The sequence below is a fragment of the Venturia canescens genome, chromosome 1, assembly GCF_019457755.1.
Source record: "Venturia canescens isolate UGA chromosome 1, ASM1945775v1, whole genome shotgun sequence".
Lineage (NCBI taxonomy): Eukaryota > Metazoa > Arthropoda > Insecta > Hymenoptera > Ichneumonidae > Venturia > Venturia canescens.
The window spans coordinates 899,369-926,880 of NC_057421.1; the positions used below are offsets into that span (position 1 = coordinate 899,369).

Genomic DNA, 27,512 nt, shown 5'->3' on the forward strand with positions numbered 1-27,512 from the left:
TACCTTAAATACATAATATCAGCTTCCCTTTAAAAGGAAATAACGTTTGGAGTACGAAAAAAAATATGTACTCACTTTTCTTTTGCGATTAACTAAAGCACCTTTTTACACAACGCCAACTCAACATGAAACGCCGACTTCATATTGATATTTCTATGGGTTAAAGCGGTTTATCTTTTGGTTTAGGAGTATCTATGGTGTAATCTAACCCTGCTTGATGGAAATAGGCAGTTAGAACCCCAACCTCACTGATCGATGCAGTTTTATTGGGCCTGGAAGCGCGTGTTGCGTAGAAGCAACATACGGTCCGAGAGGGTTAAGTTCAGGATTGGAATCAGCAGCCTCGAAAACTCCCTGAACCGAATCGTTTTGTATAATGGTGAATGATGCACGGCTTCTTGTACCGGTTTCGGGATGAAAACTCGTAAAAAAGTCTGCCCACCGCAGTTCGAACCAAACCAAGTATTTTCACCCATACGTGACGTTTATAGACACCCAATTTTCATTTTTACTGTTCTCCGTACATTTAAAGGCGAATATATAGTCACGCAGACGCTGAACTTATCGCAATATCGTTATTATCCGATTTTGCTTATTCATACAAAACAACTAGAGTCCGCATTAACATATCGTTTATAGGAAGAATGAAAATCCGTTGGTATATTGAAACTCTTGGACAAATGCGCGGTGCAGCATATTGCAACAGAAGCCACCAGATGTTTTTGTTTATACAAATAACTTAGTCTCTCCACTCGCACCTCGAATCGGTCGAGCCATGGAATTACCCGGACCAGTCCTTAGTATCCGGAAACCTATAAAATGCACGCTGCGCGCCCAATTTGCCATACACACGAATTCTACCAGCGCGTATCCCCGCTTTATCTTTTCCGCGTTCCCTATTGTATGCCAACGACAAGTCCCGAATTTGTTCTTTTTTTTTGTCGAAATTTTTCACCCTTGTGACCTTATAATTTATCGTCGCTTTTTCTTTGCTGTGGAATCGATGGTCGTCGCTGCCGCAGTACTAGCTACGATGAGGGAAATCACTCGTAAATTTATTGCCACTAATAAAAATGAATTGTGCGCAACATTAAAAAAAATATATCAAGACGCTAAAAGTCACCTTTTGCCAGCTCGTTAAAAATACAGCAGACTGTTTTTTGCCACTGGCTCGGTCAATCGACCGGAGCAAGCGTCGATGAATGCATGTTTTTCTTACGCTAGAGCTGGTATGCGAAAAAAAAACGTTTTAATTGCCCAGCGTCTCGACGCTGTCGCGTTCCTCTCCTATGCGCGACATCTCACAAACCGATGAAGAGAACATACGGACGGAGGATGACTCGGCACTCTGCCAAAGTAATTCCATGTCCTTTTCGTGATCGGTGTGTAACTCTCGCTTTTACCCTGCAGCGACGGAATTCTTGAAATTATATCGTCCAAGAGTATTATATTGAGCCCTGAATTTTTATCGAACTCGATTCAGTGGCGGGCGACTAGAAAAAGTAGTTTAAGGTAGTTCATGCACGAAACGATTTTCTTAAGAAAGTTTTGAAATTTACATAGAGTTTCAATGGCTAGTCGCGACTGATGCGCATATCAAATTTTGAAAGGTTCGTCTTATTGGTTATTTAGATAAACGTGTTTGAATATAAAGAAAAACACACCCGGGTATAGAGACTATGCGTAAAAAGAATGAACGCTTTTTACGAAGTTTATGAAAAAGTACACGATAACAATGAAGTATATAATGAAGGTCTGGGAAAAAGATTGTCTTACTGATAATAAAGATATAGGGAGGGGAGACCGGGGCAAAACGGGATACCCGAAAAATTCGGGAAATTTTTTTGACTTTTTTTTCTCTACTTCTATATTTGTCCGAAAATTACCAAAAAATATATTTTTTCCAAAACATCATGTTTTTTTTTATTTCCACTACTGTCTATGAGAGTAATCACAGATATAGGGAAACGCGGGGCAAAGTGGATACCATGAGCAATTAAGCTAGATGTGTCGGTTTACATATGTGCTGTCAACTACTGCTGTGTTAAAAAATTTATTTTTCACAGTAATTTTTCATATTGTGTTAAAAAAAATTATGGGGCCAAGGGGACTTCCCCTCGAAAAAAATGCTCTACGGACGATTTTGACTAGATGTCTCGAATGTACGGTGAAATTGAATGAAATTTGAATGAAAAAAAAAGAAACAGCCGCGTGTGCCCACTCCGCACAACTTTAACACTGAATCCATGATTCGGTGAATGAAGAATACAAACTTTTATCAAATGAAAACGCACCCAAGGTGCATTGAATGAAAATTACAAAAAAATAATTTCACAAACTTTTGAGGGAAATTACCCCGGAAATTTTTTCTTTCAAATTGAAAAAACATTCAGTCCATTTCTTGGTTTTTGTGAGTAAAAAATAGACGGAGTTTTTCAAATTCCTGAAAAGTTCAATATTTCCTTAGGTATCCCGTTTTGCCCCGGTCTCCCCTATATGACGTTAACGATTGAACGAAATTCGGTTAAATGAGCACTCGTAATCTCACATTTGCTTATTTTGTCATTTTGTTTTTTCTTGGGTTGGTCCATTCCTGTCATAGTCTTCTGTCTTTTTATTAACACTTTTCTGTTGGTCCATTTCCTTTTGTGTTTTTGTGTTTTTCTTTTGCGCTTTCTTAAGCGATTTTTTATATAAAAACTGTAGTATTTTAGCCAAGGACGAATGAAATTTGAGGTTCTGTCAGTGATGGATCCTCGTTCAATTAATATAGCTTGTAATTTATTCCGCTAAAAAATAAATACGATCCTAGGAGCATGATCTACCTTAAAGAAAATACAAATGTTTGGTGTTGTTTTAGATCGAGAAGACAATTGCATCGTGACTGAATCTTGATAAAAACAAGCTGCTTGAATATTATTTCGACAGATTTGCTGGTCGGTTTAATATCCGTACTGACCGATATTGTTTGGCGAACAACCGTCGCCTGGCATGCTGGTAATGTCGCCTGCAAGCTCGTACGATTCTCTCAGGTCGTCGTTACGTACAGCTCGACATACGTCCTCGTTGCTCTCTCCATCGACAGATACGACGCCATCACTCGCCCCATGAGTTTTTCTGGAAGTTGTGAGTTTTTCCTCTACACTTGTTTCTCTTTTTCTTATTTATTTTATATCCCATGTGAGAGCAATGACGACTGCGAACGCGTTATAGAAATATTTCAAACTTCGGAAAAATCGCGCAACTCGATTCGTCGAAGAAACAAAGATGGGCTCAGAGATGAAACGTTATTTACAAAATTCTGTAGTATACGACGCGTTTCCTGTATCAAAAATGGTTTTTATGATTTGTGCAAAACAACGAAAAATAAAATACGCTTCTCATATCCAATAGAATACACTTGACATTATTACGAAACGAGAGTTTTTCAATGTTGTCCAACTTTTTCATTCGGAGGAAAAAGTTGGCTCGAGATTTCCTATAAACTTCGCGGACTCAATTCTGCGTCAAGAGTCTTCGGAGATGCAACGACGGATCGAAAATCGTTTTACTTTTCATTGTATTTTGGTTAAATTTTTTTATTATTTTGCCTCGAGCATATTCTTCTCCGTTTTTATTACTTTCTGGATACACTCTAAAACCACTGGATATTTTATTTCGTGGCTAAAATCATAGCATTTATTAAATATTTGTCTCTGTACACGTATCACTGTTCAGATTAAATAAAAAATTTATTGAAGCGAGTGCAAAGCACGCGTCAGCAGCTAAACAGTCAAAAAAATCATGTTCAAATTTCAGTCCAACCAGGTGGACGCATACATCACAATTTTTTCTCTCAGCAGGGTGTACACAGGCGCGCGCCGCACAATCATATCCTCCCGAACGATTTGCATGGGTGATGTTTGAATGATATTTAAGAAATTCGATAACTCGTTCATATTTGCAAGCGTGCATTTAAAAATACGTGCTACGGGCGGCGTAGTTGAAGCGGCGATATATCGAAAAATGGAGACTCTTTGAGGCCTTTTTTCCACAATTGCCAACAACCTTTATTCCCCAGTCCACAAAAGTCTGCGCTTGAATTTCAATTAAAAGCAGAAAATCGTACTATGATTGAAGGGTGGAGAGCGAGAGCTCTGGTCGCAGCTGCTTGGGGACTATCGATATTCTTCAGCATTCCCATTATTTTTCTGTACGAGGAAAAATTGATACAGGTACGACAATCACGTAAATTCATCGTTGTCGAATCAATCGCGAGAGGTTTTGTACATAAATAAATCGAATCTAATGTCGTTCGAAGTCGTTCGGTCGTAAGAATCACTAGTAGCATCGAACATAAAGTTTTTTCAAATGAAAAGTGCGAAACAATTCATTTGACATGACTCGCGGATCCATTTAGTCTTCTATTTTCAGTGTGCATACACGGAGAGACTTTTATACGAATATTTCGGATGAATTTGCTAGATAAATTTGCTATGTTTTATAGCAGCGCTGTTCTATATCGCCATTCTATTACATTTCACATTTCTTACATCGAACGATGTATCGATATCCAAATGTCACTCGGGGCTTTGGCGAAATGTTAAAAATTGGTCAATTGGACTGGGCAAATTGCTTGAAATTTTACTATGTGCCACTAGTTAATTTTAATGTTTATACTCGCAACGCCTCTATAATTGGTGGGCGCATGAATTTTGCTATGTTATTGAGCAAAATTCAATGCGGTAAAAAGAAAAATAGGAAACTATGCAATTTTTGGTATAGCACAGAGAAACGATTGCTATGTTATCTCCTAAATTTTCATCAAATCATTTCATTATTTACTATGTTTTTGATGAAAATTCGCTCGGTGTTCATTTTTGATATATAATACAGCGTGTTATTTACTATGAACTGTGGTAATGGTTCCCCAAACTTTTGCACTATTTGACACACTCCGTAGCGATTATTATTATTATAATATCGATATGGTCCGACGTTACTACAAAAAGATAGTAAATTTTGCTATAAAAATCTCTCCGTGTACGCTCGTCACCCAATCATTGAACATAGCGAAAAATCAACTCGTTCATTTGTCTCCGTCATAGTTCTGGTTTGGCAACAAGCACAGCAACAAACGAAACGATCAATACAAACTCCCAGTGCACGTAAATTCTTTCAGGACAAAGTTCAATGCTGGATAGATCTTGGCAGCCCCATTTCATGGCGAATATACATGAGCCTGGTGAGCTTCACGCTGTTTATCGCACCGACCATAATAATCAGCGGTTGCTACATGGTCATTGTTGCGACGATATGGACGCAGAGCAGCGCACTACGGGATGGTCCAACGAGAGACACGAGGAGAGCCTCTTCGCGGGGTCTCATACCCAGAGCCAAAATTAAGACTGTCAAGATGACCTTTGTCATCGTTTTCGGTGAGTTTCGATAAGAATGTATCTTTCGTTGCTGCTGCTGCTCGGATTCATTCGTTCGTTCATTGTACTCGCAGACACGCCTGATTCCGCGCATTTTCTTCTCAGTCAGTCGCAAATCGTTTCGAAAAATTGAACATTCTTGTAAATTTAGAGATCGAACAACAATGCGGGTATTAGGTTTCTATTAAATCGGCGAGAAAATGAGATCCTTTAGTTAAGGACAACGAACGGTTCAATTTTTGACTCGTCTATAAAGAATTAACGTGAACGAAAAAATAAATAAAAAAATCAAACACAAAGATTCGTATGCATTCGTGAATCACGTAATAATTCGCTTAACAAAATGTGCTCAGCGACTGTTCGTTGATGAATAAGAATCCGAGGATGGTACAGACACGGTACAAACCGTCTGCCCCGGGCAATATTCATAAAATCAGAGCGATCCGAGTAAGCGAGTCCTTGAACACGACCTGCTCCGCGACGGCTTCGCTTTCGCGCTCCTCTCTTTTTGAGCTACATTGAATTCCGCGCGGGCGCGCAACGGGAGATTTATTGCTGATATCGCGAAAACTTTGACACGGAACAAGCTGCTTTTGCTAAGAAAAACTGGGACCGCGATAAAATAATAGGGAATAACCTTGCTCGATAGCCGCGTCAGACTGAGAAAATTAATAGTCAACTCGATATTTATAGGGGAAGATACACTTCGCGGAGCAGTCTTCTATCAAAAAATATTTTTTCATATATACCTTGCTCGGTTCGACTATAAATTGTTTATAAGACGTCCATCTGTTCCCATTTGACAAACCTATACCGATATACCGTTCATTCTCGATTGGGCCGTTGCTGCGGTACATTGGGGCATAAAAATAAGCTGCTTTCGCGGATGCTCGTGTTGCGCTCATAGGAAATTATGCGTGCTTACGCCGATAGATTTATCTTTGCATGTTCAATGACACACGTTCGTGTTTTCGGTTTGTTTTTTCTTTCAGTTTTCATTCTCTGCTGGAGTCCGTACATCGTATTTTCGCTTCTTCAGGTCTACGGTCACGTACCGAACACCCAGACGAATATAGCGGTTGCCACTTTCATTCAGAGCCTCGCGCCGCTTAATTCAGCCGCGAATCCCATTATTTATTGTCTCTTCAGTACTCAATTCTGCAAGAACGTACGGTGAGTGTTGCTCCAAAATCTTTTTATCGTCTCCGTGTATCTTTTTTTTTCTTTTTCGTTTCACCTCCTGCTCCCCAACGTTTTATTTTATTTCAACGGTGCGCGTATCCCTTGATCGAAGCTTCATCGAGTCACTTGCTCTTGATGAAAAACGAGAAAAAAACCCATTTTAAGCTATACAAATGCGTGAAAGCACTTCAAAATCTGTAACAATAACTTTGCTCGTCATAACCTTGCACTACGCTGACATAAACGTTCCCCTGCTATTCACAGCGTAACGTATAGTTAAACGTTTCCTATAAAAATGCCTCCAGGCGCGGCGTGAATTTGACTTTTGACGTTTTTCAATCAATCTTTATGAATGCGAAACGAAATTGTCAACGCGCTTGTGAAAGTCCGTATCCTGAGACACAATATTCCAGAGTCAAAATATCTTCTATAATTTTCTTATATGATTTTTTTTTAATATATATATTTGTTGTACACACTTTCATTAGACACGCGCGCGCGCGCACACACACAGTATTATTTTTATAATATTATTTGCTAAGTATATTATTTTTGTTATTCATAATAAGTATTACACATAAAAGTATCCAAGACACTCAATTTATTTACAAGTATGTAGGATATTTTCAAATCGAAAATATTACTATGTCTTTAGGATATTTCGACCCAAGCATATTTTATCCCAAGAATATTTTGTCCGAGGATATTTTGCCCCGCCATCTTTTGACCGTACACCAATATGTGGAAATCGTAATTATTGTCTATATCGAAAATTCCAATTTTTTTTCCATTTTCGTATATTTTCTTTCCATATGAACCGATAAAAAACCGAAAAAATAGCGAAATTCTATATTCTTAGCAATTTTGAAAAAAAAAACGCATCTAAAGAAGAAGAATATCATTGCAACGTGCTGTAAATATAGAATTCTCCCCTCCCCCCGTAAGCTCGACCCCCCCCCCCTTCCCCTTCCCGCTAATCCTTGCAATATTCTCATTCGTTTGTTTCGAATGAAATGTAATGATAGAATTGTTAGGCAACTCGATTATAACGAGAAAAATAATAAATAATCATTATTGAGAATTGAAATACGTCGCTACAACGTGTGTTGTGTCTGTTGGGTTTTCGAAAACCCGCCGATCGGTAGGAACATGCAGGCGGTTTCCTGGATTTCGGGATGGTGCCATTCGCATCCACATCATTGCTTCGGCACCGGTGGTGTTAACAACAGCACGAGGATGACCTTGACCACTTCGATGACTGGACAGTCCTCGAGAAAACGAGTTATGGTTTCGCACGTGTGAAAAACATTCCTTAATCGATACCGATCGAGCAGCGAAACTTGAATCTCGAACGATTCGACGACGAGCAGAGCGGGATCATTCCCTCGCCGGTCCCCGCGAGACATCGAAGCAGTTCCTCTCTTCCAACGTAACAATATTACCGATCGCGATCATCGATTAAGATATTGAACGTATAATAAGTTGTTTCACAAAGTATTCATCAGAATCTTTATTTACGATGGCAGCATGATATTCTCTTCGCTCTACTTCGGATTTCGTATGAAAGACAAACAAAAGCTGGCGCTGTATTAACAGACTTGGAATCCTAACTAGTCACACAAGAACACAAGAACAGCTCGCGCTGAATTTCATTCACCCAATAACGTTGGAGTACACACTGGCGCTCATCCCCGTGTACCGATGAAACGCTCGCGGCATTTCGCCGGAATTCCCATTATTATGAACCGTTCCTGGTGGATAGCGAGGGTCGATGTTGGCATGGGCGGAGAGGAGCGGGAGGCTTTGCGGGGTTTACCTCGAACCAACAGAAAATCTAGACTTTTCACCTTTTACGATTCGCGATTCCAAATCAATAAAATGTAAATAAAATATTGAAAAATGCTACGCGCCTTCGTCCGATCTTACTTGGAAAAAAAAAGAATGTTTCAGGCGAACGAATTGAGGAAAATGTTTGTCGTACAAAAATTTATCCCACGACCGCGCGCGCAGTCCCGTGCAATTGCCCGAACAAACTTCTACGTTCCCTCGTTTTTTGACGCCATTGACCAACGAGCGACCGGGCGCTAAACGGGATTAAATCTAGTACGCGCTGACATAAAAATCTTCCTACTTCGGTGGTTGTTGTCGACCCGGGCAATTCCAGGCAATACCGAACAGCAAATTTCAAATTTCATGCATTTTCATTAGTCCCCCTCACGAGCCTCTCAATTATTTGTCAAAATGTCGAGGACTTTCGTTCTCTGACTCTCGACCGAGTGTATCGAGCATGCACACTCATCGGCGCTTGTAATATTGATGATTACTCGTTCAATGTGTTTCATTCTCAATATATTGTAATCGTAAGTATGATAGTCAGTACTACGAATATCTGAATAAAACATCAGTGAAGCGTGGCCGATTAAAAAGATACGTGAAAAAAATGAATCCGATGTGCAACATCGAGGCGCGGAGCATCGAATGTACGTGTAAATATTCTCATATTTTATGATAACGATACTTTGTGTCAGCGATCACATTTTCGTCCTAAATGAATACATTTTGATTGTATCCAACGGTAATTTGTACCAAGAAATTAATCCGACTGTATCGACGTTTTTTTTTACGATCAGCGAATTTGTCACGCTCCCCTCCAACTGCAGCTTCCTACGCCTTAAAAAAATGTGAGAGGAAATCTCACAGCGCGACTATCGGCGGGTTAACTCGTCAGCAATCGCGCTGCGCACTTTTATTGAAGCGATGATGACTCGCGAAGGCCTCGCAAAAATAACACGGGCATTTGAAATTTTGTTCATCTATACACGCGGCAAATTGATTCTTCCGTATAACGAATGAGTATCCTTTGGAAATCCACCGTCAAAATTTCTTTCTCCTTCAGAAATGCATTTCCAAATATAGAAAAAAATGTAAAAAAAAAATAAAAGTGAAAGTTCGAACATTTATTTTCCTTCCGTCGCACGAGTGCTTTGGTTCATCAATTGAAAAAATCAGCTTTCCAAAAGGCGCGGAAGTCAGCTTTGCAAACGTGGTCCGATGCACCGTCGCCGTCCCCCCGGAGCAGTTGAATCTGTGCAGCGGTTAAAAAATTTCTCATCCAATGCTTGAAGTACGAGTAGTGCGAGCGCTGAAGGGCAAATTATAATTTTCCATTATTATTCTCGCTGTATTCAGAAACCGAGTCCGTTTGCGTATATTTTAATTAAACACCGAGTCGGAGCCTCCTGAACTCTTCTAAGGACTATAAAGATCGAGTAATAAAGAATTAAGAGCCTCGCTGTACGGTCTCGGTACAAAGTAAATTGACAACTCTGGCGTGCGCTGGCCCGAGGATCTGGTATATCTAGAGACGCGGCAACGTCTTTATATTTTACTCTGATATATTTTATCATCCGACGGGCAAAGGTTCCTTTACATACGCTGATATTGCGAGCAAGGAAAAAAAATTTATCGAAAGATCGCGCATATTTGGATGCTTATGGCGAAACGAAGCTCGCGTTGGAATATTGAAATATGAGATATTCTGCGGAGAAATTGAACGAAAAATTTTTAATGGGCTGCCTATGAAAAGTTGCCGCACTCAACCGAATAATTTCCGACTTTTTCATCAAATTTTGTTTCCCAACCGCGCGCACACATAGATTGAAACACGTATCGTGATCGCGATTAACGAGCATCGTTATGATGAGTGTATTAATTATATGTATCACTGTGCTGTAACCATATTGGAGAGGTTTTTGTAAATACACGGTATTCACTTCGAGGAACAATTTGTAAATATTCATCAATAAAAATCCAGAAGCGCCGACGTTATCTGTTGCTTGCAACTTGAAGCGATTGAATTTTTTTCTAAAATGGAGTTTCTAACGAAGCCAAAACTCCGACAAGAAACAGTTGCGGATTCTGCGAATTTTCGTTCGGGATTAACGAGCATGCATTTATGAATTTGTTATAAAAAAGAAATGCTGTGATGAATGTCCCTTGTAAAAGCGCCGGCGAGTTGAAAAAAGGTGCAGAAAGGAGAAAGAAAAAGGAAAAATGGGCCATCTGGCTTTTTTTTCTCATCGCCCTTCGTGCATTATTCACGCTCTTTTGCCTCGGGTATGGATCCGCATGCAACGTGCTTCGATGCCGTGTGGGGGATCTCTCAAAGACGATGAAGAGAAGAAGCGCGAGTTTAGAACGAGTTTGGCGGAAGGGAAACGGCGAAAGAAAGAACGAAGCGCTCTCTTCGCTTCTTGAATATTTTCAAACTTTTTATGTAGGTCTTTTTTCGCATCGTCACTCGGAGCAACAGATCGAAAAAAGAAAGCACCATATGGTGCTTCCGCGAGCATCGCGTGTGATTCGCACTTGTACAATGAAAGAAGAAATACACACGTATAATAGTAAAATTGCAGAAACGTTTGCAGAAATGAGTTTCGTTATATTCGGGGCATTCTTGACACGATCAATTATCATGAAAACTCAAATTCGGTGCCAAAATCGCTGCCCTCGATACGTACTTTGTTCACTGTCATATTTAATGTCATATTCCGTCGTACCGATGGATTTTTGCGAATGCGAAAGTCGCTGGAATTACACGTCGCGTTGAACGTGCGCAAACCTTTTACGGCAAAGACACGCGCAATCTAAAATGCTGTTACGACCTCTGTGGTGTACTGCGCGCTGTTCAAGCACTCCGTCAAATTTTATTCCTCAAAGCGATGTGCGCCCTCATACGTGCACAAGCTACACGCGAGCATAGCCGTAACGTCGGGTATCACAAAGCGCGTTTGTACGTAGAGTTTTGAAAATCATTTTAGCATAATTGTTGGAGAGAACGTTGAGGGTGCTCCAACGGAGCGAGTCTGACGTAATTTATCAAAATTTCGTCGTGAAAGAGAATAGAATCTGTTTGTAAAATCAACGGAAAATTTGATCTCTCCGCGACGCTCGTTATCTCCGAAAGTTTCTTGTTTGTGTCCCAGCATCGTGCAGTTACCCTTGTCGCTTTCGAATGGATAATCAAACGATATATATCGAATGAAAAATGAAGGAGAGAAATGAAATGGTATTACCTGACGCAGATGTGAGCAAGGAAAAAGTTTCTGGGATAGTGGTATTGCAGAAGTCACGATTTACTAGGATGAATTTCCACACGGAGAGACTTTTATAGCAAATGTTACTATGTCTTTATATAGTAACGTCGGACCACATCGATATTATAATAATAATCGTGTGTCAAATAATGCAAAAGTTTGGAGAACCATTACCACAGTTCATAGTAAATAACACGCTGTATTATATCAAAAATGAACACCGAGTGAATTTTCATCAAAAACATAGTAAATAATGAAATGATTTGATGAAAATTTAGGAGATAAGATAGCAGTCGTTTCTCTGTGCTATACCAAAAATTGCATAGTTTCCTATTTTTCTTTTTACCGCATTGAATTTTGCTCTTTTGTTGCGAATATAAAGATTAAAATTAACTAGTGGCACATAGTAAAATTTCAAGCAATTTGCCCAGTCCAATTGACCAATTTTTAAAATTTCGCGAAAGACCCCAGACCTACATTTTGCCTGTCGTATGTAGTAAAATTTGAGAGAACTAATTTCGGCATCAAAATTACTATACACTTTGGTGAAATGTAATAGAATGGCGATATAGAACAGCGCTGCTACAAAACATAGCAAATTTTTCTAGCAAATTCATCCGAAATATTCGTATAAAAGTCTCTCCGTGTAGATGAAAAAATAACTATTTCAAGCATAATGTTCTTAATCTTGGAGAAAAAAGCAACACTTTTTCATAAGATACAATGTAAAAAACTAATTCAATATTCTCAGAAACGGTATGGTCGAACCCATTAAAGTTTCGCGAGCAAATAGTTTACGCACAATAATAATTACACAATAAATGAGAAGAAACAGTGTTTTCTTCTTCTGATCTATCGGAATCGTGATCGGAATATTATTGTTGCGCGAAGTTGGCGCTTTGTTCGGAGACAATAGAATGTGGTGCGCGAGACTGCTTGCGACAAGATTCGATGAACCTCAAAATTAGACGCGTCACAAGAAGACTCTGCGAGCACGTTCATTTCCGGTTCTATATACTTAATCCCAAAACTCACAATTTTCTTTTTTCCCTCGATACGAACACTGCGCGAGTTCGATCGAGGAGCGAATCTTCAAACTTGCTCTAGCCCTCGTCTCATTCTTTTCCCCCAGCCACCATTATCTTGGAAATAAAAATTTTCACTATTAACGATTCAGTCAATATTGAGGATATTGAATCGCATAAATCATCTGATCGCGTTGCTGCTGCTCCCCCGTCGCTTCAGAGAGCATGGAACCCTCGCTGCCGCTGTCACCGTCATCCCCCATTTTTCCGGAGAATCAACATTCGGCTCCGATGATATCTCGCTCGAAAAATTCCATCAGCTCTGCTCCCCGAGTCGACCAATCCGGTAACAATTCATTGTAAATGTCGAAAAAGAAACTCAAACGACGAGAGATCTTTTTGTCCAACATTCGCGACTGACCAACAAGCTTTTATCGTTACACTTCGAAGGAAGAAGATTTCGAAAGCTTTTTCTCTGCTGAGGTTGTGATTTTTTTTGTTTTTTGTTTTTTTTTCATCACCTTTTTATTATTCGCAGACGGAAGGGATCCGATATTCCCGGACACGGCGAGGCAATTGGAGACAATATTGAGAAGTGCGTCGGAGGGATGGCAAAATGCTAGTGAGCCTAGGGCCGCTGAACCTCGAGTTATTATAGATCGTTCGAAACTCAATGTTCTCGAGGATCGCTTTACCGTGATGCAAACACGAAACGTCGTTCTCATTACCGAGAACGAGTCTCTCCGTTCCCAGTGAGTTGTTTCCCTCAGTGTCTTAAAAATCGGCGGGAATCGTCACAATCGTAATAAAATCCTTGTCCAAAAAGAGTGAAAAAATTATCGGACAAAATGCGGAAGCTGGAGGAGTCTTGGGCGAAAAATTCATTGGAAAATTCGCTGGTAAGAAATAAGAGCTCACGATAGGAGCGGCGTAGCGTGAACGAGGCAAAAGATTTGATCGAATGCGGCGGTTTAGGAGACGACAAAAAACGTGAACGGTTCGATCGAGCCGAAAAAAACGAAGCGCCAGTTTGAAGATCGTGGCGTCGCAACGATCGACTTCCCGAATAAAACTGACGAGAAGGTTATTCAGGTATCGGCCCTCGAAGTTTGTCATTTGTGCCAACGAAAGTATCAACAGCCGGAGCTCTTCGAGGCGACCGCGATCATAACAAAGTAAGCCTTGGAACAACTTTTTTTTTATCGTATAATATGAGACGACAAACGAATGGAAGGTCGCGATCTGGCGATTGACGCAGGTCGGAATTGGACGCATTGAAGGAAGACATGCGGAGGCTGCGGGGAGCCGTGGCCAGCCGCGAAATGGATCTGGAGCGAGCGATCGATAGAGAAAATAGCTATCGTGTGCAATTGAAACGTTTAGCGGCTGAGGCCATTAACGCGCGTCAACTTTCCGATTCCCGTCACGCTGAACTCGAGAGACTCGCCCAGTCACTCACGGTACCTTTAATTACAGTCAATCTCCAATTACATTTGACCAGCGGTGGAGCCTCTCGAGTACAAACTACAAGTGCCACTTCTAACCTTCGCCTGCTTCATCGCATCATTCGCGAGCAGTATTTCTATCTCGATTTTCAAACTTTCTTTCGCTCTCGTTGAAGCACCTCCGCTGCGTGTATCTGCTTCTGAAGAACTCTTGTTCGAACCTCGTTCTCGGGCATATAAATATGCAGAATTCAAGCAGTCCTCGAAAAGTCCCGTCATTTCTATTACCCTTGCGAAAAGTTTTGGGAAAGTGCCCAATAAAGTTTGTCAAAATTTTTCCACTCGGCGTTTATTTTTTCCTGTTTTCTCTATTCGTTTGAGCATTAAAAATTGAATCGGATCAATGGGATTCACAGCGGTTCGTTGATGCAAAACGTACATTTTAAATGAATATTCATCGGGCGAGGTTCAATTAAAGTAGTTCTTCGGCCGTTCTTCGATTAGTCGAGTTAGCAACTACTTTATGCTGATTAAATTGAAGTCTAAATTATAAATAAAATTAATAAACACTTGCATTGAGAATACTTTTATCACGAGAATGTGCACTGAGAGAAAAAATAAGTAGAACCAATAAAATGTAGTTTTGAAGCGAAACAATCATTTATTTCATTATTCGCCAAAACAGATTGGTTCCCTCGTATATTTACTTAGTTAATTTATTTCAGTCAATTTCATAAAATTTTGTTTCAATAACAGTAGCTGCTTTGATCTAACAATTTTTCATCAATTATATGTAATATGTAGTTTGAATCACTAACACATTTTATGATTCAAAACATGCATGTTTTTGAAGGAAGCACTTATTCTTTTTATGAACTATGATTTTAACTATATTTTATTATTTATGTACTTTAACTATATTATGTTATTAATTGCAAAATTATTTTTCACTGCCCGTGATGGTCATCACAGTTTATGGTACATCTCTGAAACCATTTTAATCCAAGAAAAATTCCTACCTGCATGGGGATTCGATATATCCAGTGGACTACCACGACATTATTAGATATAAACTGAAAAAGTTAGAAAAAAAATTGTTAGATAAAACTGATATAAGTTGCGAAAAGTATTATTTCGATTATTTATTTATTGAACCATGGAAATCACTGTTAATTTGAAAACATATTTTCACGGATCTATCACTTCATTACATTGAACTCTTATTTAGTAGTAACAATTAGATTAATTATTTTAGTAAAAAATATTTTTAGAAACAAAATAATGATGAATTCATTGCGAGAAAATAATTTTTTCGAAAAAAGCAATTTCGTATTGTAACCGTTTTGTAGATTCAAATAGTAATCTAATGTTTTTGATGACGCGATATAATTAATCCAATAAATAAAAATTTAATCAAATCTATTTTAATAAAAATATTTTTAGAAACACAATAATGATGAATTCATTGCAAGAAAATAATTTGTTCGAAAAAAGCAATTTCGTATTGAAGTCGTTTTGTAGATTCAAATAATCTAATATTTTTTATGCGATAAATGTTATTAATCCAAGCAAAAAAAATTTAATCAAATCTATCATGCATCTAATTGATACTATTAAATAAGAGTTTAAATATAATGGAGTAATAGATCCATGAAAATATGTTTTCAAATCAACAGTGATTCGCTTGGTTCAACAAATAAATAATCGAAACAATACTTTGATTTAATAAGTAAATACATGTTCTCAAATTCAATAATTCTTTCTCTCAGTGTAATAAAATGCCTTAAAAATATCATGAAAGATGAAATTTATACTTCAACGAGACTAGTTCATGATTGAGTGCGACACTTTAAGTACACATAACCTTGGGAACATTTTTATAGGGCGAAAGAAAGTTATTTATATCGGTGTATAATGGCATCGAGGAAAAAGAATGCTCAATTAGTTACAAGCGAAGCTGCTAGACGAATCGAAGCACGTGAGTCCGTCTCAAAAATAAATTTGGTGAAATCCCGGCGCTTTCGACACGTCGCAAAGACTAAAGTTTTATCATATTTTCTTTCACAAAAGCGCCGTAAGGTGTTTTTTTTTTTTTTTTTTTTTCCTTTCAAGAAACGAAATCTGATGAATTTTATTCACGATAAAAACTTTTTCGAAGCTCGAACACCGTACAACTTTTACACAATTAATATTTTTCCGAATTCTCCCATAAGATACCGTGTTAAAGACTTCACCGGACTTTATCGAACGTCCCAATAACCACTTTAATACTGTCGTAATGTAAAAAAAAAAAAAAATTTCGTTTTGCACAAATTTGCGTTGGATTTGAAGGTCGCTCGGCCTAAACGCGGCCAGCTCATAATCCAACTTGAAAGAACCGGATATAAATTTTCCTCTTTCTTCTCTTTAAAACGTCTCGACTCTGCCGTCCGCAATTTCGCTCGTCGTCGATTCGTCACGTGCGGTTTTCGAGCGGCTCGAAGGACTCGGAGAAGGAGCTGAAACTGGCACAAAAGGAGATATCGACTCTGAAGAAAAATGCGAGACAAGACAAGAGACAAAGGTAAAATGGATACTCGTTTGAAAGGGCGGATCTCGCGATCCCTCCGCCAGTTATTTCGATACTGAAATACGCGGAGGATGGAGATTATTCGGGGGAAAAAAATGTTACATCGGTGAGTAGAAAATGTGACTCGTCTCGGATTGTCGAATGGGATAAACGTTTTACAGAGAGCTCGCGAACGGAAAGCTGGCGAATGACGGAGCCGGACAGTGCACGAGAGAAATGGGAATGATTGATGACGAATCAAGAGGAATCGACGATACCGAGACACAATTAACGAGCCGAAAGAACATTAGGCAGAGATCGATGAAGCCTCGCTCAACCGAGAGAACGATGCTCAGTTCCGGGATTACTTCCAGCAGCGATCGGACCATCGACGAACCGCTCACGGTAACAGAAATCTTGGCGAAACTGTAAAACATCGAACGGCAGACTCGCTGCGCCGCGGGCAAGCTCCGAACATTTACGTTTCCTGAATAAACGAAGAATCTACGACTCTCTCGTCCGTCGGAGAAGTAAAAAACTGTCGTCCTTTCCTTCAAAAATGGATACGCGAAAGCTCCGGCTTTGGGAAACCGGACGTCGCCTCATTAAATTTTGTACGAGATCGTATCATGTTCGACAAGAAATAAAATAAAGCTCGAGCTTTGAAGGATACGAAAAGTCGTTTAGACTTCGAGAAACCGGACATGTCTTTGCGTCATTATTTTTCAGCGGTATCGTTTGATATATTTAACGAGAATATACGAAATCGGAAGATTCAATTTCAATACCTTCGCCCGTCAGAATGCTCCGTTACTAACATATTCCCGGCCGAAATTTCCTTGAAGAATTGCCGAGCCAGGAATGCGAGACGGAAAAAAGCTCCCACTTTTTTTACGTTCAATATAATGACCCTAGCTAATATTAAAGATTTTTCGGCAGTTTAATATGCTGATAAATGAAGAGAAACGAGGAGGCGAAGATGAGCGTTAATTGACGAGAGCATAAAAATCCTTTTTTCTTTTTGTCCTTCCCGTATCGTGGCGGATTAAACCGAACGATGACGAAATTTTAATTTCACGATCGCCTCCGTCTCTCCCGTTGTACGGGTTCGTGAATGCATCCATTGATAAAATAGAACAATGCTGGACAAGGTATGAATTCTTCCTCATTTATCTCTTCGTACTCATATAAAAAAATTTTTCCACACTGTTCTCGCCCAATCGAAATAATACAAATGTCAGCCCATTTTTGCCATCGCGCTGTGCGGGCTGACAGAGGATTTTTTAATATTTGGTCAAACTGTGTCAAAAAATATTCAAGTTCATCGAAGCCTCGCGGAGAGAATTGAACGATAATTATTTTAGCGTGAAATTCACTGTAAAATTTACCATGTTATATTTGACTGCGAGGACAAGATAACGAAGAGTATTAATTCCTGTAACGCGTTGTAAAATTTTTCATATTTTGCGAAATTTCAGTTTTATAACAGTAGTAAATATTGCAAATAGAGAACTTACTGAATATACTCCGGTAAAAGTTCCCACTTGGAACAAGAAATGTTATTTAATTTATAGAAAAAATCAATTTTTTTTCCATAATAAAATATCATGAATTTCAGCTCGTCACCGCGCACTATCGTTGCTCACGGTAATTTTTCAAATTTAATTCTCTCCGTGCAATTCTCTCGGGTACGAGAATGGTGGAAACCTCCGCATCACACGGTAACAGTATCGATCGAGTCGACGCAGCTTGCTTTTCCTGCGTTCAATCCATTACCCACCCTCGATATTCTCGAATTTTTCGATCGTGATGTCCGAATAGGGAGAAAAAATTCGTACCATCCGCCGGTAGTCTAAAACTCAATAATTATATTAATTAAAATCTTTTGTTGAATGTTGAAATACAACAGTAAAAAAAATGCTCAAGGTCCTTCAAGATATCCGGCTCACTGTAGCTTCCACTATCGATCAATCGTCAATGTTATATGTTCACCTCTCGTACGGATCGTACGGATGTATATTCCACTACACTACTGATATCTCGTCCTCCTCCGCCGAACACGGCGTATTTTCTCCATGCGACACCACGAGACAAATCGTGCAACAAATGCATGTCTATATTTATGGTAAAACCACCACTGATCGACGCGGTGGGACTGGAGATAAATAAAATAAATTAAAACGTATTGAAAGTAAGAGAAATAAGATAAATGTACGCGTACGAGGCATATAAAAGCATAATATGAATATAAGACGGCTAGAGTTGGAGCTATGACTCCCTTTTGATGTCGAGCCGTTGGGCTGTCGCATCAAAAGCAGTAAAGCATATATATACGCGGGGAGTGCAAGAGTGTACTGAATGAGCTTGTCGAATAGGAATTTCTCGATAGTCTATATTATTAGAGTCGTCGTAAATTTTTTGTCTCTTTTGTTAACGGAACAAAACAACAGCCAGCAGCTGGTAGCAGGTTCTCATTTGCTCGGAGGATAACGAAATAAAACATATTTGAAATATCCCGGTTGGCGCAGACCTGCGCGTTGCGCGGTGACAAAATCAATGCAGCGTACCATGGAATCCGTGGATCTTATCCATCGTGTCAGTGCGGCTCGTTCGCCCCGTTCGTGTAAAGATCGCTCGCCGTTACTCCCTGCATTTCGTAATTTTTCGCCTTTTTGCGCTACGATATTACGCGCTGTCGCCGGCAGTGATTCAAGACATGTGAATAAATGCGACGAAATGCCGGCTCGCGAGGAAACGGATCTCTGCACCGACAAGGTATTGTCAAAGAGCAGAATCCTTCTCGAGCTCACAAAAGCTGTCAAACTGGTGAGTAATACATTTTACTGCGGTAATTCATTCGGTCGTCAAGGCCGTTTTCCGACATGTACACCAAAGCAGACACACGGGCACTGCGCGCATGCGTGCCCAAATATCGGTGTACATATATATGTGTATATTCTATTCGCGCGAGACTATCAATTTTGAGTATATATCAAACAAATTTCCAAAGATACTGAAGTAGTACTTTTGATGCAGCTATGACCAGGAGTAATCGAATAACGCGATACGAAAAACCATTTAAACAGGTTATTTATTGTGTCGATCACGCCGCCTACAAAGTCTCTTTGTCCCCCCACACGTCAAAGTCTGACCTTTCCCACTCTCACAATCGATCGTTCGCTTCTCAACACCATGATACGTACCTCCTTTAATTCCTTCTTTTTGCCAATCCTTTAAGAACTGTATCCCTCTCTCTTTTCCAAGATCAGGTTTCTTCTCTCACCACTAATTTTTTTCGCTCTGGCAATACTAATTAACATTAATACTCATATACACGTACGTTCGTACGTTGATCGGATTGAAATTGAAGAGTATATAAATATAGAGAGGCAGGGAGGGAAGGGGGTCTGCGGAAACGGCGAGGCAACGCCATCGCATCATAAACGACAGCTGGTCCGTTTGCATCAACTTTCAGACTTTTTCTTTCCGACTGTGTCAGGCACTGACAATCTGCGAGTAACACATCTTTTAGCCTCGAGACCTGCTACTTTCATTTTATGCATTTTTCATGCACGTGTTTATCCGTATATTCGCTTCAATAATACCTATAATATATTCGATTACATTTGTCTCTTGTCAACACCATTGGAAAGCGACGTAGTTTCTTTGCACCCGATAGGGACGATATATGCGGAGACGAGTGTGGATGGAAGAACTTGGTTTGGTGTGCTGGATATGACGGAAAGAAGAAACATGTGTGTTTGTGTCGTTGAGGAATGCGCTCACAGTTAAATAGATTTTTTGTGGTTAGCTGAGCAACTTTTAGTCCTGGTCCCATAGTTGATGTTGAAACACAGGTACAACTATTGTTATAGTCCATTGTTAGACTACTTTTGTTTTTGAACAATAAAGACACGCATTACAATACACTAGCGTTGAACGATTTTAAGGTAAAAAATTGACAGCGTCGTTATCTTATTTCATAGGTCTATGCTCAAAGCTTACACGGCACTGTCGTTCTCGACGGAGATTCCTGGCTGGTTTACTGGTTGGATAGAGCACTGCGCCATGGTCTGAGAGTGGAGCGACACGGATACTGGGGCACTGCCAGAGAACTCAGTCATCAGGATACCGTAGTGGTCATACATGCGCTCCAAAGCGTTTTAACTTCCATCGGCAAAGGTAAGACATTGTTTGAACCGAGTTGCAATTCTTGTTATCTTTTTATTCATCTCTGAGGAAAATTTTGACCAAAGAAAACCCATTGGTTGGTCTGAACAGGTAGAGCATGGCTATACCATACTCTCAGCGAAGGAAGCTTCGAGAGCTATTTGGCTTGCTTACTCAGAGATTCCTCTACGCTCAAGAAACAATACGCTCCTCATGCGCTTGTTCGTGACGCGGACAAAACTCATCAACTGATAAATCTTCTAGCAGGCCTAGAAAATGTTTCCTTCACGCTGCAATTGGTAAGTCATTGATCAACATTTTTCATTAATTCATGTACCGTAATACATCGTTACTCGTATGAAAAAATATCAACGGAGCCTTTGAACGACGGCGCGATAAGAGCACCTCGTATCTATATTAATCATGGTGATTTTTCGGTTTTTATCGTATCCGTCATTATTTAATATATCGGTACAGAGATACGTATACTACAATATTTTTAAAAATTTTTTCATGCTGGTTGAGGCATCGGTTGCCGAGAGAAGAACGGACGGAGTAAACAGTTTTATGATTGGGGCTATCAATCAGAGCCAATGATTATTATTACGCGATAGAGTCATTCGTGTATGTCATGGAATCTTTCGACAAAAATATGTAAACGTATCGTCTTTCTCTGGTCAGCAAACTTTTTATTGAAAAATATTCTTTCGAGTCAGTAATACCGACCTATGAGAAATGCGAATCGCGGTATCGTTCATTCAGTCCCCTTCGTCCTCCATCGAATGCCAATATCACCCCCTGGTAACAATAATCGTCGAGATAAATAATATTTTTTTCACGCTCGACAGTCCCGCGCAACTATCACAGGCGATAAATATGTTTTTACGAATCACGAGCCAAGGGGTTATCCACCGCGTCGACGCTCGGGCACCTTTTTTCTCCTTTCTCCTTTCTGCTGAAAAATTTATTATGCTCTATTATCGCCGAGAGAGAATTGACAAGAATTGGGAGTCTTTTTATGAAACTGTAGGAAAGAGCGCCGTTGGTGGAAATGATGAATTAGTTTTTGTTTTTCTCACTTTGCAGGATGTCACATTCTTGGACATCTGTAATTACATGCCTCAGAGAGCTATGAGCGGCTCACCATCGGGAACAGCTCTCTCTTTACACCTTCGATCTTCGAGCGTATCGTCTAGTCTCGCATCCCCCGGTGATAGCGGGGTCGCTCTCGACAGCGACATGGAGGGCGCTAACGAAACTGACGCCAGTAGTTACAAAGAGGTACGTAGTAATTGTGATACAAACGAGACACGGTGTACGGGGAATAACGAATCGAGTGAGAAAGTTGATCGGTCGAGGGTCGATTACAACTCTCGATTTTCTCGCAGGAGGACTCTTCGATGGATGACATACCGAAATATCGTAACAAGTATAAGCCGATACTGAACAACTGCATCCAGGACAACAAAAATCTCGATCGTACGTTTTCGTCGAGTGACTCGAGCGAGGATGGCAAAACACCGGTTCACTCACCGTCGATGATGCCGAAATTTCAAAAGTCTACGATCACGAAGAGTGACATCGTCAATCAAAATTTAACCAACAAAATGGAGGAGGAAAAGGACCTGGATCGTTCGAGTCTTGATACCCTCAAAGACTACAATATATACAGCAAGAGCCTCGACGAATCCAGGCTCGATATGAAACACGAGATGATCAATGACAATGAGATTAAGTCGGCCAAGGATTACAACAAACGCAGCAGCTACTACGCAGACGGGAGTTACAGCTTCAAGAAGAACATTGACCCACGAAATTCTTACGTGATAAACAATGACACGAATCTTCTCGAGCTGAGCATGACGATTTCGGATTGCGATTGTTACACAGAAGCCCCTTACAGCATATTGAACACGATTAATATGACGGACAACGGCATACTCTCGTCGTCTGGATCCGTAGGGATCGTTCAACGTCGCCAGCGTAAGAAAAAACGTAGCGAGACGAAGAAACGCGTAAGTTTTCACGAGGATATATTTAAAACAATGAAACTGGAGGACGACGAGAATTACGCCGACTTTTCGAGAAGTTTTTTACAACCGAATTCCGTTCAGAGGAAAGATAGCCAAAAGGGTAGATACAGCTGGTGCGCCCACGGTGATTCCCCGTACGTTCAAAGAACCCGAACGACGAGAAACGCTCATTCGGACTATTATTCGTCATCGTCGTCGACGAGTTTCTTCGACTTCCAGCAGCGTGACGAGGATCACGACGGAAGGGGAGAGGCGGACGATTGCGTCGCCAACGCGAACGACGAAAAATCTTGCGAAAACAAACCCGACATGTCCGAACGAGGTGTTCCGGAGGGTCAGGAGGACGATCCCGGCAAGGCTTTTGTACCCAATATGGAAATCGAGCTCGGTGAAAACGAGGCTCAAGAAGCCTACGTCGTAGAAAAAGAATACGGCTATATCCTCGAGGACCCACCAGTTAAACTCGATATGCCCAATACAAACAAAAAGTACACAACGACGACGGCAACAACGAGCTCGAGCGATTGGTCGGACGTCGACAGCATTGGGACCTCCACCGACGTAGAAGAACGACGTAATTCTCGACATCTCGCTTCCCCCTTGAAAAAGAGAAATATCACTTGCGTTTTATCAAGCGACAGTAATCGATTGATGATGCCACCGCTGCGCCAATCCGGCGGCGGTGGCGTCGTTGGTGGCCCGTCATCAACCAAAGCTTCTCTCCTGAGCAGATTTCTTCGTTCTATCACCGAACGGAAATTCGATCTCAACAAAAAGAACACGAAAAAAACTCCCAAACCGAGTCCGCTCTACATCAGGGGTGCTAAGGCCGATTACGATTCTTTCAAGGACTTTAATGATAACCTTGAGAAAGAAATACAGGAGAACATGGTAGCGGAAAGACAGGAGTTTAGCGGTGAAAAGATAAGTCTGAAACTACGAGAAATTTTCAAACGTCACATATATCGTGACAAGAGCGAGGAGCTTTACAAAGTTTACAAAGTTCGAAGCTCCTACATGAATAACGGGGATAGCAGGCCCATGCTCGCCCTCCTGACCGACAAAACTTTGTACCTCACTGGCTCCAAGTCGGATCATTCGTACAGCAATCAGTTTGTCATTCCTTACAACGAACTCGACGTTATAATGGTAAGTAACGTGCGTAGATATTCAAATATCCAGCTCAAACGTTTCAAATATTATTCTAAATTAACCGCAACATTATCTTTTAATCCTTTCAAGATCGGACTAAACGCACAAACCATACTCATTTCGAATGCCGATTACGAGATGCAGTACTTATTTTCAACGGGCAGCTCTCAAACAACTTCCGAGCTCATAGCCCATTTGGAAATGGCTATGAGGCGATCACCTTCCAAGCCGAGATTACCGGCGGTCAAGGAGTTGAATTATGACGATATGCACACACTCAAGCATTCCATACTTTCTGAAACGGCGGTCCATCCCGTGAGTTGCTCTTCAACACTGTATTTAAAAAAAAAAAACGAAAACTTCACGTAGTTGCTCCGTACTAACCCCGCAACTTGGGCTCTTTCGCTTTAGGATGAAAAAATCGAGCACTATAGTCTAATTTATATGGAGGACGAACACATTTCGCCTCCAAGTACACCCTGCGGACCGACGAAAGAGGGCGATTTGATGTTTCGACCACACTCTTACCAGCAGCAGACACATCCGAATGCACCAACCAACCCGTGGGAAGCCGGTTATTTCGTTCTGAAGGGCGGAGTCGTTTACATGTTCACCGATTCGAATCAAAGACTTCCGAAGCGTGCAATACCCCTGAAAGGCGGCCTGTGTCAGGGCTGTCGACGGATCCCGAGTGCTCATAGACCTCACACCTTCGAGATTCTTCTTAAACCGAATAAGGCTTTTCAGTTTGCCGCTCCGGATGAATATGTCGCGTCCGAGTGGCTTCAGAGCTTCGTACAGAGCGCCTCGGGCCTTTTCGATTCTTCGGAAAAAACGAGTCCGTTACCGTGCAGCCTTGTTGCCACTACGCGACATTTGCTTACCATGAAAGAAGTTTTTCCAGGTACTCAAAGAGGACAAACGCTCTCGTGCGCCTCCGTTGAAGATCTCACAGCTTTTCGTGTACCTCTCGCTCAACAATCTTGGTGCATTCTCGTTAGTATCCCAAACCCCTTTCTCCAACCAATCCATCTTATCACTATCGTCTTTGTCTTTATTTTCATTTTCTCTCATATCAGGAATTCGCCTGTCGGGAGGTCCACGAGAGCAGCGGTGATTGGGTAATATACTTCACCAATTATACTGAACTATGCGCTTTTCGTGAAATATTAGAAACCCTTTGGGCTGATTCGAACTTGGTGAGTTTTTCGACGATTCTCTAAACTATAATTTACTGCGAATTTATTATTTCGCTCGCTTATTTTCATGCTACTGCTAACAAATTGTACGATCGCGTTAATCAAAGTATCAATTGCAGGGCGAGTTTCCGATGGTGACGTTACCACCTGAAGACAAACTTCACAGGCGGTGTTCCGATGCCAGCAAGGATCTCGAACACGCGTGGAAATACTTATTACCGATACCCTCGGAGTAGTAAGCTTCGCGTACAAATCTTTTAATCTCCTGTCCTTCTCAACCGCGAGAGTTTCAAGATTCCGACCACACTTGGAGCGTATTATATTATATACTCGCGAGGTGTATTCGGTGCATTCTTATTACGGTATATTCGCGCATATCACCGGCAGCTCGTTCTCAATAGCCTTTCAGGAGCAAAAACTCCGCCGAGTCCTTCACTTAATAATGATACTCGGACCTCCAAGGTGATACTCTGTTTGACAGATCATATGATTGTTTCATTGATACTCGTATATATTATTTTCTCGGAGTGTTTGCCCTAGTCGCGCATTCCTCTGTCATAATGCAAATAAACATGATGCGAATGTCGTATGAAATGATATTTCGAGTTTCCGAGGATTAAATTTACTGAACAACCATGCCGTAGAACAAGCAACAATACGAATTTCTATATTGTTGTCGAGTCGTGGTGCATCAAACAATATTCGCACATACATTGCATTCGACGGGTCTCGAATATATACTCTCTGCCTTTCTCTCTCTCTCTCTCCCTCTGTAATGTGAGATCGAGCTGTTTGGCAGTGCAATATGCAATAATACTATGTTACAAATATTTATATATATATATATATAGATATATATAAATTCACTCTAAAATTCCGATACGCCATAATGTTACCATTAATTTATGATGATACGGGAAAAGACTGTTGAGTGATGGGAATTGTGAATGGGATGTGATTGCATAAGTGTAGAGTATCCGCGTGTGTGTATCCTCTTAGACGCCCCGGAATTTTTTTTACCGAAATCACGTAGATCGGGTATCGCGAGATTAATTTCGGCGCGGTTGAAACAGTTCGTTTTTTCGATCTGGAGAAAATATTAATGATGCCGAACGGAGAGATGATTTACTGTGGAAAGACAAATGAAAAACTGGCCAAACAGATCTGATTGCGACTATAGAAATTTGACTCGCGGATGGTAAGAGTTTCACATGCGTGTCCCCTCTCCACTCACAAAACATTCGTAGGTTGAAGGTATGATAATGAAATCGCCTTTAAACGGGAATGAATGTGAAAATGGTCTATAAACAAATATCAATGATAATAATATAACGGTTAAAAATAAATGTGGAGGCTTTCTGTGAATTTAACAAGTGCTTTAGCTCTAAACACACAATATATATTTTCTTCAACCACCGAGCAAAGAGGTTTAATTTTTATGTACAAATCCACGCATGACGTTAAGACCGAAAAATCAACGCGCCAATTGTATTATATGAATCGAGGTGCTTCGATAGCTCTTTTTAATTAAACACTCTTGTCGGATGTGCATAACTTATGGCCAACAACGAGATTGAAGAGAATAATCATTGGGTTGTAACAACGGTCTAAGGAAAAAAGATCCGAACGACAAACGAATCAGACATAATATAGCTTTTCTCAGTTAAATTTGTGATTTTAGAAATTATTTGCATATATATGGCCAACAATGTTTTATGCATTATAATTTTCATAAACGCGATATCGACCGTGACGCGGAATAATAAATTATACCTATAAAATTTGTGAATAGTAAGTATATGAGGAGACCACGCGATTTATAGGATGCGGTGGCGATTCAACGGTGAAATTGTGATAGGAGTATTAGATGAGAAGAGATACGACACTGGTGGCCGGTAGCAGAAAACAAAAGAAGAATATTCGTTTGAAGTAACACAACACCTGCGATTGTGATTTTTATGGAAGATACAATGTACTCGCGCGAACGGCAAATAGATTTTCTCCTGTTGAAAGATTGACGAGACGAGAGAGCGAGCATTGTGGTGCGGCAATCGTGCGTATGACGTTACAGCCAGCGGTGCGTCAGTGATTTTCCGCCACTCGCTATGATTCGCCTTCGTCATGATTTCTTTCATCCCTACGGCCACAACCAATTTTTAGTATGTATCACGATACAGAGTAGAAAACCAATGAATTGTATGAGCTAGTCGGATGAATAAAGTCACCAATTTATCACTAATATTTG

At 40.4% G+C, this 27,512-nt stretch overlaps 4 protein-coding genes and 1 long non-coding RNA gene across 10 annotated transcripts in view; 4 read left to right on the forward strand and 1 right to left on the reverse strand.

Moving 5' to 3' along the window:
- CCAP-R (Crustacean cardioactive peptide receptor) overlaps positions 1-10,447 on the forward strand; it is a 41,923-nt gene extending 31,476 nt beyond the window's left edge. For 5 of the 6 annotated variants that reach the window (XM_043420747.1, XM_043420765.1, XM_043420755.1 and 2 more), the window contains 5 exons: positions 2,929-3,126; positions 4,120-4,214; positions 5,162-5,417; positions 6,410-6,590; positions 7,745-10,447. In XM_043420747.1, the coding sequence (XP_043276682.1) occupies positions 2,929-3,126; positions 4,120-4,214; positions 5,162-5,417; positions 6,410-6,590; positions 7,745-7,901 (887 nt within the window). In that variant the 3' untranslated portion in view covers positions 7,902-10,447. The remainder of the gene's footprint in view (positions 1-2,928; positions 3,127-4,119; positions 4,215-5,161; positions 5,418-6,409; positions 6,591-7,744) is intronic. The other variant, XM_043420774.1, reaches the window with a different exon arrangement.
- Positions 10,448-12,942: 2,495 nt separating this feature from the next.
- On the forward strand, positions 12,943-13,643 carry LOC122415222 (uncharacterized). The gene is made up of 2 exons (XM_043427213.1): positions 12,943-13,066; positions 13,259-13,643. The coding sequence occupies exons 1-2, from the start codon at positions 12,946-12,948 to the stop codon at positions 13,474-13,476; spliced, it is 339 nt and encodes a 112-aa protein (XP_043283148.1). The 5' UTR covers positions 12,943-12,945; the 3' UTR covers positions 13,477-13,643.
- Positions 13,644-13,645: 2 nt separating this feature from the next.
- Positions 13,646-17,927, forward strand: LOC122415213 (uncharacterized). The gene is made up of 3 exons (XM_043427205.1): positions 13,646-14,180; positions 16,649-16,728; positions 16,896-17,927. The coding sequence occupies exons 1-3, from the start codon at positions 14,007-14,009 to the stop codon at positions 17,143-17,145; spliced, it is 504 nt and encodes a 167-aa protein (XP_043283140.1). The 5' UTR covers positions 13,646-14,006; the 3' UTR covers positions 17,146-17,927.
- Positions 17,871-19,380, reverse strand: LOC122415231 (uncharacterized). The gene is made up of 3 exons (XR_006261886.1): positions 19,281-19,380; positions 18,706-18,868; positions 17,871-18,565 (listed from the first exon to the last, which is right to left on the reverse strand). It is a non-coding gene; the product is annotated as an uncharacterized lncRNA (long non-coding RNA).
- prd1 (pruning defect 1) lies at positions 19,336-27,506 on the forward strand. The gene is made up of 9 exons (XM_043427154.1): positions 19,336-19,539; positions 20,700-20,895; positions 20,995-21,182; positions 21,970-22,164; positions 22,272-24,065; positions 24,159-24,383; positions 24,480-25,064; positions 25,148-25,267; positions 25,387-27,506. Exons 1-9 carry the CDS (start codon positions 19,450-19,452, stop codon positions 25,501-25,503), a joined length of 3,510 nt encoding a protein of 1,169 aa, XP_043283089.1. The 5' UTR covers positions 19,336-19,449; the 3' UTR covers positions 25,504-27,506.
- Positions 27,507-27,512: the final 6 nt, after the last annotated feature.